Here is an 11,365-nt window from a genome sequence, read left to right as displayed (position 1 = left end):
AGAATGAATGGCAAACACTGCTGCTGCAGAAGCTACAACATGACTGCTAAGCTATTTACACATCTATTTTAACAGAAGTTAAAGCCTGAGTGATAGAGCATCTGCTTGGCATGCAGAAGGTCCCAGGTTCTATCCCCGGCATCTCCAATTAAAGGGACTAGGCAGGTAGGTGATGTGAAAGACCTCTGCCTGAGACCCTGGAGAGCCGCTGCCGGTCTGAGTAGACAATACTGACTTTGATGGACCAATGGTCTAATTCAGTATAAGGCACCATCCTATTGTCCTGCTACTTTATGGTCTCTGAACCCGCCTACTTTACACACCTGCCATGGTTTCTTCTCCTTTTCCCAGGACACTTCATGCAACATACTGGGTACATAGCTATATGTGTACACAGATGCAACTCAGCATTAAGAAAAATAGAAAATCTAATAAATTTGGGAAGTGTGCACGTATGGAAACTGGGTAGAAGGTTAATCTAGGGTGATGAGAAACAAAACAGAAGTGAAATTAAATAAGCGCTGGTCTGGAGGCAGCCTAGTATAATCCCAGTTCTGCTATTCAAATTAATGGGGCTATTAAATTTGTTCTGTATGATTTTTGCAGTTTTCATGTGGATTCTTGATCTCAGCATTTCAAATTATCAGGTTCATGATATCAGGAAATCCATCAACACATTCCTTCTTCCACTGCCATTGTTGCTGTTGGATATTATGAACCTACTCATTCACTGTGGTCATCTTTGGAGGCCCTGCTTTGGTTGTTCCTGCTATCTGAGACTAGGTGGGTGGTGACCCAAGAAAGGGCTTTGTCGGTGGTGGCGACAAATCTTTGGAACTCCCTTCCCCAGGAGATTCATCTGCCTCCCTCTATCAGTGTCTTCCACCAGCGAGTGAAGACCTTTTTGTTTCATTTGGAATACCCCCAATAGATCTGTTCTATGTAATTTTGTTTGAAAAATGGAAATCATGCATGGTTAGGTTATTCTTTTGGTTTTTCAGGACATTCAAAGGCTTCCAATTAATCCAGCTCAATCTGTTTCTAAATTTAATCTTTCCTTTGTAGCTCACTAGTGTCCAAATACAAGTGGCAAGGTAGGCAGTATTATTGTGATGAAGCCGATTAGAATTACGCAAGCAGCATGAGAGTGGAGTCGGGAACTCTTGCTTCTCAGTTTTCTTGCTCACAAACCTAACCTCGGTGATTTCACAAGTGGGGCATGTGACTTGAACTCCTTCTCTAAAAAAGGTACTCTTATATGCTTCTTTTGAGTTGGTGTCTGTAGCCAGCCAGGACTGCGTTCATTCTTTAATTCTACACATGATGGAATCTTGCTACAGAGATCAAACCGTCCTTTCACCTATCACCAGTCCCAGTTCTTTCACTGCATTTCCATGTTGTGTTTGTCTCTGTGTGTTTTAATTGGCTGTTAGCCTCCTCGAACTGAGAGGGAGGAGGGATTCAAATGATTGAAATAAACACATAAATGTTACTGCACCGCTATCAATATGCTCTCAAATCTGGATGTAGGGGTCAAGAATCCAGCTTTCAGGATATAGTGGTGTCATCAGGTTGCTTCAGTGTGGATCCAAAGTTAGAAGGAGGAGGAGGAGGTCTTGGTTTTTATATGCCAACATTCTCTGCCACTTAAGGAAGAATCAAACCGGCTTACAATCACCTTCCCTTCCCCTCCCCACAACAGACACCCTATGAGGTAGGTGGGCCTGAGAGAATGTGACTAGCCCAGGGTCACCCAGCAGGCTTCATGTGTAGGTGTGGAGAAACAAATCCAGTTCACCAGATTAGCCTCCACTGCTCATGCGAAGGAGTGGGGAATCAAAGCCGGCTCTCCAGATTAGAGTCCACCACTCCAAACCACCGCTCTTAACCACTACACCACGTTGGCTCAGTAAGCCTGGACACAAACAATGGATTATACAAATAATTGCCATCATTGCCGCTTGCTCACCCAACAGCAGCTGCCCAAGAAGGCCAGCCACTGAGAAGCAGCTCTGCACTGAACCTACATCTCATTGGGTCTTGAGAATCAGTCCAAGGAGTATTGGGATGTAGGAGGGGTATCGTCACATACTGGGACTAAGGTCTTGACAGAAGAGTAGTAGTAGTAGTTAGTTTTTATATGCCGCCTTTCTCTACTACTTCAGGAAGAATCAAACTGGCTTACAATCACCTTCCCTTCTCCTCCCCACAACAGACACCTTGTGAGGTAGGTGGGGCTGAGAGAGCTCTAAGAGAGCTGTCACTAGCCCAAGGTCACCCAGCAGGCTTCATGCGTAGGAGTGGGGAAACCAACCCAGTTCACCAGATTAGCATCCGCCGCTCATATGGAGGAGTGGGGAATCAAACCCGGTTCTCCAGAGTCCACCGCTCCAAACCACTGCTCTTAACCACTACACCAGATATAGGGTCTGGTGGACTGAGAGTCTGAGCTCTGGGGGTAGGCAGTACAATCTGCTTCTCTTCCCCTCTGAGAGCCTTGGGAAACGGATGAGTGGGAACCCTGTGTGCAAAGTAGCAGCCTGAACATTCCTGAAAGTCCCTGGCCCCAGCTGTCTGTTCATTCCTATGGAAAGCAGCCAGATATAAGTAACTTGCCTGTAGCAGGGAATGGGGCTGGCTGACACTGGCTCCACCACTAAAACTTGAACACCACCCCTTCTCCCATCGTTGGCCCATTGGCTCAGGGGCCTTCTGCGGATGGACATGTCAGAGAAGGTGAGGCTTCAAGGAGACAGAACTGCAAGTGTTATTCTTTATGAGCAGTAACAAAACATAATACCTTTGTTAGGGCCAACCAAGATGCATAATGCGTGTGAGCTTTCAAGTGTCACATATCTCTTCCTCAGGGACAATATGTGCCTAACATCCTGTCCAGGCAATAGTTCTATTGACTTTAAAAGCATGCACATTTCACCGTGAATCCTTGTTGGACCTTTTTTTGGCTACTTTTTGTTTATGGTTGGATCCCCTCCCCCCAAAAAGCATGAAAATAGCTACCCTGTCTTTGAAATATGATGCTCTTTTTTTAAGCACAGGACTCAGAGCAAAAATAATCAGAGGTAGGGTAGTAGGGTTTAGATGTCTGAGTATTACTATTGCACATAAAGCTCTTGGAACACATGACATGTTATCGACCTGTTAAATAGTATTCCAGGGCTAATATGAGCCTGGGATGGTGATGGTGCTGGGTTTAACAGAAATATGGAGGTCATGGTGGAAGGGTTTAATATTTTCAGCTCCCCACTCACTCATAGTTCCAGTCTGAACTGGGGCCCTGCACAGTTATTTGCTTTTAAAAGGGCCAAATGAGGAAAGGGGGGGGGGAGAGAGTTAGAAGTATAACAGTACATCTGATTAAGGGGCCAAGTCTCATCTAGTTAGCCCTTAAAGCTTATGGATCTCTACACTCTGGATAAATCATGGAGACCTCATGCCAACAGTCAAAATTTTATAGCAGCTGAGTTTGCTACAGAGGGGCTGTAGCTCAGTGGTAGAGCTTCTGCTTGGCATCTAGACAGGGTTTCGGGAGGGGAGAGACCTCAGCCATATATAATGCCACTAAGTCCACCCTCCAAAGCAGTCATTTTCTCCAGGGGGAATGATCTTTGTTGTCTGGAGTTCAGTTGTAATTCTGGGAGATCTCCAGGTCCCCTCTGGAGGTTGACAACTCTAGGCCTGGCAGCAACCTCTGGGTGACTTGATACAGACTTGCATGACTCAACTAGGCCTAGCTGCTTGTTACTGTTCAACAGCAAGCGCCTATGAAAGCCAGTGTGGTGTAGTGGTTAGAGCTTCAGAGTAGAGCCTGGGAGACCTAAGTTCGAATCCCCACCTTGCTGAGGAAGCTCACTGGGTGAATTGGGGCTAGTTACATAGTTTCAGCCTAGCCTACCTCAAAGGGTTTTTTTGTGTGGATAAAAAGGAGGAGGAGAATAATGTAAGCTGCTTTGGTCCTCACTGTGGAGAAGGGTATAAATGAAGCAAATAAATGATAAATATAGCTGAAGAAGATAGGCACATGATAGGCAGATAGGTGCCTGAATGGTTGAGAAGGAGAGAATGAGGCAGGGAAAGGATGTGGAGGTTGCTGGGAGAGGGAGAGGAAATAGTGTGGGAGGGGGAATACAGGGGGAATTGAAGTGCCACTCCACAAGTCCTTGAGGGTTCCTTACTACACAAGTGGGCCTGGAACCACACAACTGGTAGAGGCTGCCAGGGGGTGGGGAGGGTGAAAGGGAAAGCTTAAGACAGATAAAAGTATGTTGGCTGGAGGGTGGGAGGCTATGGGGACTTTCAGGAAAGTGAAATAGGAAATAGCGGGGGAAGAGGAAATGAGATGCCTCCCCACAAGCGGGTTCTCACTTGTAAGTGTACATTTTGAGCTATTTAATAAACCCTCATCTGGTAGTATCCGCCATCATTTTGCAGGAATCTAATGCACTTATGCAAAAGGGGGGAAATGCTTCTTCTCCTACCTATCCCCTTCACACGAGCCCTCCTCTCATGAGCCCAGGCATATTTAACCTGTACTATTACATGTAACAATGACAACTGGTGCTGAAGAGCTGGTGACTGCTCCTCCCACGTGCATACAGTAAGAGACATTCTGGCTGGATTATGACAAGAATATAAACGATTTCTGAAAAGTGAACAAAACTTGAACAAAAAGTGAACAAAAGTTATTAGCAACTTCTGCCTGAATTATAAAAATACTGTGAGGATCTTATAACCCCAACAGAAGGTCCAGCGAGCGCATTGAGCATTTTAGCCCAACAGCCTAAGCATGTTTAGTCAGAACCCAGGTCCTGCTGTGATTTTAGAACATTATTCCACTTCCTGCACAAGTGAAGGAATTTGCATAAAGCCACCATCTGCATTATATCATAAACCCTAAAAGTTGAAAAAGCCCTACCTGACCCTGCCCACCTTCTAAAAACCCTTCACAGGCATGAGGAAACGCATTAGTGGGTGCCACGTAGGGTTGCCAGCTCTGGGTTGAGAAATACCTGGAGATGTTGGGGCTGGAGCCTGAGGAGGGCTGGGTTTGGAGGGGGGCTTCAGTGGGCTAAAATGCCATAGAGTCCAATGGCCAAAGCTGCCATTTTTCTCCAGGGGAACTGATCCCTGTCACCTGGAGATCAGTTGTAATAGCTGGGGATCTCCAGCCACCGCCTGGAGGTTGGCAACCCTAGTGCCATGGTTCCCATGGGTGGCACACTGGAGACCCTTGCTTTAGTAGCGAATAAATCCAAAGCCCATTACAGTGGGAAATCACCACCACTCCGTGCCCACCACTGGTTTGGACAATGGATCCCATTTTCACGATAGGCCAGCCTAAAAATGTCCAACCCCGACTTCAAAGATGAAGAAACACTCAATTTCTGGAAGGGGCTCGAGCCTCTCTCCTTCGTGCCTCCGTCTCCAGCTACAAACCCCGGCTGCTGGGTTTGTGCCCACTGGAAACCGCCGACGCTGCTCCGGGCGGCTGCCTCCGCCCCTCATCTGGGGGACGGATGGAAACTTTCCCCTCTCCTTGGGGAATTCGGATGCTCACGAAAACACGAACTTTTTTTGATCACGCTCGGAGAGGTTGGCTGGACCGCGCGTGGGAAAACGCGAAGGCGGGCCTGGGGGCGAGTAGCCGCGCCGACCCCGTCCCGCGGTTTCCCCGGCCCGGACTATTTCCCCCCCCACACACACACACACTCCCGCCGCTCTACTTCCAGCCCCTTCCCTCCCCCCCCCCCAGTTCGAAATCCTAAAAGAAAAGAAAACTCTCCTTGGCGGGCCCAAAAAGAGCCACGTCCGCCCCATTCGCCCCAAACCCAGGACGCAACAACTTCCCTCAAGCCAGCTCCCGCGCAATAGGGCCGTGCGTCTGTGGAAATGTTAGAAAAGGGCCAGAGTCCAGGAGCACCTTCAAGACTCACAAAAACATTTTCTGGTAGGGTAGGAGCAAAGCTCCTACCCTACCAGAAAATGTTTTTGTGAGTCTTGAAGGTGCTCCTGGACTCTGGCCCTTTTCTACTACAGCAGACAGACCAACCCGGCCACCCACTGGGAATTATCTGTGGAAATATGTACGCGTGAAAGGGGAGAGGGCCACTTTGGGGGGAGTTTCTCCCCCCTCCCCCGAAACGCCACGGCGGGAGGGGAAGCTCCTCTCTCGCGGACTCCGCGCGCTCACCCCCGCGGCCCGCCTTGGCGCGCGCGGAGGGGTGAAAAGTGGGGTGGCGGAGGGGGGGGGAGAAAGCAGCGCGGGAGCTGCTAAGGGAGGGAGGGAGCGTGGGAGCCGAGCCGAGCCAGGCCAGGCGGGCTGGGTGCGGACCCCGCCCCCGGGCAGCGGGGTCGCCCCGCCCCGCTCTCACTCCGAGAAGTTTCCCAGGGTCCGGGAGCGAGGAGGAGGAGGCGCCGCCGCCGCGCTTTGGGGTGTCTGGCTGGAGCTCGCGCTCGGCCCCTTCCCCATGGATCTATAGGGTGGCGAGCAGGCAGCGGGGGAGGGGGCATGGGCTCGGCGGCCCGGCTGGGGGGCCCGCGGCGGGCATGGCTGGGCTGCAGCCTCCTGGGCATGGCGCTGCTGGCGCGGCTGGCGCTGGGAGCAGGTAGGGCGCTTCGGGGGATGCCGGGCGGGGGTGGGAGGCCGCGGTTTGGGAGGGCTCGGCGGGGAGAGCCTGGGGAGAGCCCGAGCCGCCTGGGGCGGCACTGCGACGGGCCGGGGCCTCTCCATTTCCTCTTTGCAAACTTCTGAAAACTTCGCAGCGACTTCGCGGAGGCTTTTCTTCTCCCGCCTCGGGGTTCTCCGCCGCGCTTTGGGCGCCCGATTCGGGCAGGGGCGGCTCTGAAAGTTATCCCCCCCCCCCACTCCTTGTTCCTTCTCGGCTCATTCCTTGCCCTTCCCCCACCCTTGAGAAGGAGGGGAGGGGGAAAAAAAGTGACTGAGCCGGAGTCCGACCACAAAGAAAATAAATGATCATTGTTTGATTCCAGATTGGGGGAAGGGGGGGGGAGGAGGCAGCGATTAGACTGGGGGGGGGAGAGCCAGTCGCCGGCACTGATTTGAGCGACGGGAGAAACAATCTTAACACTTTTTTATTTACTTGAAGCAAACTTTCTTCGCCAGCCCGTTCCAGCTTCCCAGCCCGGCGCAGCTGGAAAACCCGGAGAGTGGATTTCGGAAGGATCTGGCTTCTCTCTAGCTTCCCTCTAAGCCTTTCTTCTCTGCCTTCGCTCCTTGGAAGCGCATGAAATCTTTCGCTCGCTTTCAATAAGGCCCTGGTGTCGTACGGGCAATGTGCTTGTGCCATAGTATCGTGTGTGTGTGTATGCTTGTGTAGCAGAGAGGACGAGGGAAGCCGTTGGAAGATGTGCCAGTTGTGCAGGCATCTGGCGTGCTTAAGATGTGCTGGAATGTGCACACTGGACACGGTGTGTGCCTTGTACAGGCAAGACGCTTCTCAAACGTGTAAATGTGTAAGGCGAGCTGGTTTGTTTCTGTGTGAGAAATGGCACACAGTCGTTTGGGTATTGAATACTTACAGGAGGCGTGTGTATGGGCTTGTGTCTGAATGCTTACAAGACGTGTACATATGAATGGGAACCGCTGTGGGTAGGGGCTAATAAATGTATTCTTCAAGCCTCAGGTTTTCCTCTGAGATTGCTATGAAAATGTCTCCCCTGGAAGGCTAACCACTTGCCTTGACACTGAATTTGACGGTGCTTTTGTTGTGCAGTGTGTGAACGGGATAGTGAGAGAAGGGTGTTGATGATCTGGACAGATGTAGCAGCAGCTGTTGGCCCTCTTCTCCCCCCCTTCCTTCACATTCTGCTAGATGTACAAACTTTTATTGTTGCCGATTGTGACGCCCATGAAGCTGTCCAAGTGCCCTTTGAGCCAAGTCTCTTGTGCTGTGCGTTACAAACCAGGCACGGCCGATCCAGAAGCGAAGGCACTACTGGCTTGCCTCAGAGCCGCAGATCCTCGCCTGTGAAACAAGACACGCATCTTGGAAACTCAGCTAGGGAGTGCACAGCTCAGCAACTGGGCCAGCCGGTTCCCAGGCTCTGGAGAGTCAGAGCGGCTCTGTCTCCTATGAAACAGGCTTCCCCCCCACACACACACACAGCTGGCTTCTCCCATTTGTGCTCTGGGAAGAAAGATAGATGCAAGCAGGAGATAAGATGATTTAATTGGGTGTCGTGCAGCGACTTGCTTTGCCCAATGAAACGTGCAGCAGTATGCCAGGGATGAGATAATTGCTGCAAAAGGTAAATAGAACGTAGAGCTATTATTCAGCATGGGCTTCACTCTCCCATGAAGCCGCCCGACTGGTTTAGCGAAGCTGGCCTGGCTTCTTGCGCCGTTCCCAGCCAGCCGGGGCTGCAGTGCATGGGAACGTGAAGCTTGTCCCAGGCGTGAGGCCGGGGTGCTGTGCATTGTGGATGCTCAGGAATATGAATCCCCTCCTCCCCTCCCCGCCAGCTTGCTGCTTGGCTGGACATAGACAGGGCATTGTTCTTGGTTGAGCAATTCCACCGCAGTCTTGCTGAAGCCTTGGCGGTCTTGCGCCAGACAGGGGGCTTGGAGCTGTTGCATTGGTCCCCACGGTCATTTTAAATGCACCCAGAGTGTTTGAAAACGGCGCTAAGTGATAGGCGACCGGCGACGTGGTCCTTAAAGCTTCCAGCGCAGCAGCGGAGAGGGCCTTGAAGATTTTGGGCATGGAGGATAGGAGGTTGAATCTGGCTCTGTTTCTCGAGCTTGAGTAGGCAGGATGAGGTTCTGGTTGGCGTGGGCTGCGTCAAATGAGGGTCACGCAAGGGTTGGAAGCCACTTTAGTATGAAGGGCGTCGGGTGGGAGGGGAATCATCCTGGGTTCCCGCTGCTAGTTCTGCTGGGTATGGAACTTTGGGACAGACACTTAACCCTCATCCAGATTAATGTCTGCAAACCAGACATTTTGTCTCTTCCAGGGCTGCTCTGTTCTTTTCTGCCTGGCTGCAGTGATAACAATGTGATGACCTGGAGTAAAGTGCCTCTCTTGATGAAGCCCTCCATCTGAGGGCTGCTTCACATGATCGGACACACAGGAGTTTCTCCCCCCCCCCCTTTGTTGTAGTTGGCCTTGGCTTTTCAGCAGTGTGCACCGCATGCTCATGCCGTGAAAAATCTGCACACTCACTCCCGATATGCATGGGAATTCCCATGCATGCGTAAATGTGTAGGAATTTTATTTCATACAGATTGTCCTCGGCTAAGGCATCATCTTTCCCCTCCAAAACAGGTGTAATCTTTTCAGAAAGAACAGAAATCCAGGCCTTAAAAATAATCAGTCAGTATTCTGTTGTTCATTTGGCAGGAGCAGGAACTCTAATTTTAGCATTTAAAATGTGTGGCTTTGATTTTTAAAAATTCCACAGCTATGCAGTTAATTAATTGCCTTACAGTGCTTCAGTGAATGCGGAGATGCGTTCGTGAAACTGATTCTTTGAATTCAGTTTGGTCATTGACTCAAACCACACCCATCTCGGCTCCTTTTAAATCTTCTGTGCCTTCCGTGGCCCCCAGTTCTGTGAAGCAATAAAGTTTTGCTCTTACAGGAGCCCCCCTGTGTAGGTATAAAATTCTCCCCTTGATTTCTCAGCTCCTGGGATGGTACCCGCAAATGATAATCTGGGCATTCTGTCCCTTCTGGAACCAATAAAATGTCAACCCACCTTCTAGCGCTCAGGCTTGGTCCTGGTTTTGGAGATTTCGCTTGGTGTTCCCTTCAACCTTGCGAAGGGGGAGTTGTGGTTCTTTTGAGATGCTGAGCCCCTGTCTGACCAAGCAGCAGTGGAATGACCCTAATCCTACTAGTCTCCCTGGTACTTTTTCCTGGACACAGTGAAGACTTCCCCCCCACCCCAGCCCTGCCTTATGGATTCTGTTAGCTGCAGCGGTCTGTGCTCAGAGCTGAGAGTTGTTGAGATACAACAGCTGCCTCCCTGCTGCAGCTCCTCCAGATGCAATAGCAGGCCAGCCGGGTGGCCATTCAATTCTCTACCCCTTTATTCTGCCAGCATTGCTAGCCAGTTAACAAAGGCATTGCAAAGGCAGCTGGAGAGAGCTCGGAATCTCTTCACGGTCTTATTGCAAGCAGCCACTATGAGGGCCCATTTCCCCCCATATGCATATCCACACTTTTTAATCGTCCTGGATTGAATATGCTTGTGATGAAAGCTGTCTGGTGGTTCCATTAAGAATCCCTACTTGCAAACGCAAACCATTTCTTGAAAGCATGAGCAATGCGTCCAGTTAAATCAAGGCTGGTGCTCAGTACGACGCTCCGACTTGCGTATTCAGACATGGTAATGAAGTCAGAATGGACTCAAAAATAAGTTGAAAATTGGTCATGCAACTTGGGCCTTAAGCTGGGATAAGCTGTCATCATTGCATTGGCCTGACAGATGGAAGACATCTTTGGGAACGTGCATGGAACTGCTGGAAAGGGCATCTTGCTGTCCTCAAGTCTTGGGCAGTCACCCTTGAGACTTGCATCACTAGCTCCCTTTCCTAGCCTGAATTGTACTTGGGCTGCATAAGGGTAAGTCCTTTAACTTGAGGGTTGGCACTGCAATCCCTCAGGTGCTACTAATCAGGCTCTGTGGATGCACTGGTAAAAAGTAAAGATAAAGGTCCCCTGTGCAAGCACCGGGTCATTCCTGACCCAATGGGGTGACGTCACATCCTGACGTTTCCTAGGCAGACTTTGTTTACGGGGTGGTTTGCCAGTGCCTTCCCCAGTCATCTTCCCTTTACCCCCAGCAAGCTGGCTACTCATTTTACCGACCTCGGGAGGATGGAAGGCTGAGTCAACCTTGAGCCGGCTACCTGAAACCAACTTCCGTGGGGATCGAATTCAGGTCGTGAGGAGAGCTTGGACTGCAGTACTGCAGCTTACCATTCTGCGCCATGGGCCTCACTGAATGAACTGGAGGAGCCTAAAAATGGATACTGGGTCCTGACTTAGTAACCTTTGGATCTCTTTTTTAATTATAAAACAATAGTCATTAGGGCTGCAAAGATAGGTTTAAAATTGGCCGGGCTGGACAAAGTCTGATGAAATGTCAAAAGCCATTGAAGAGGTTGAGTTGAACTTGCCCTGTCAGGGATTGGGGGATTTATCTTTTCGTTATTGCTTACCCTTTCCCATTACTAACAAAGCGAGACTGTCAATACAATCCTGAAGAGAGTTACACCATTCTAAGCCCATTGACTTCAATGGACTTGGAAGGGTGTAACTCTGCTTAGGACTGCACTGCATTACGATAACAAACATATGCAAATTTGCATAATTTAAAGGGG

General features: G+C 50.2%; 1 protein-coding gene across 1 annotated transcript in view; it reads left to right on the top strand.

Moving 5' to 3' along the window:
• Positions 1-6,526: 6,526 nt before the first annotated feature.
• Positions 6,527-11,365, top strand: part of NOTCH3 (notch receptor 3) — a 78,426-nt gene continuing 73,587 nt past the window's right edge. The window contains exon 1 of the mRNA XM_056857778.1: positions 6,527-6,623. Coding sequence (XP_056713756.1) covers positions 6,527-6,623 — 97 coding nt within the window. The remainder of the gene's footprint in view (positions 6,624-11,365) is intronic.

Source organism: Euleptes europaea, chromosome 1, assembly GCF_029931775.1.
Source record: "Euleptes europaea isolate rEulEur1 chromosome 1, rEulEur1.hap1, whole genome shotgun sequence".
In the NCBI taxonomy this organism is placed as follows: Eukaryota; Metazoa; Chordata; class Lepidosauria; order Squamata; family Sphaerodactylidae; genus Euleptes; species Euleptes europaea.
Note: the sequence above shows the minus strand (reverse complement) of the source record. Positions and strands in the feature narration are given on the sequence as shown.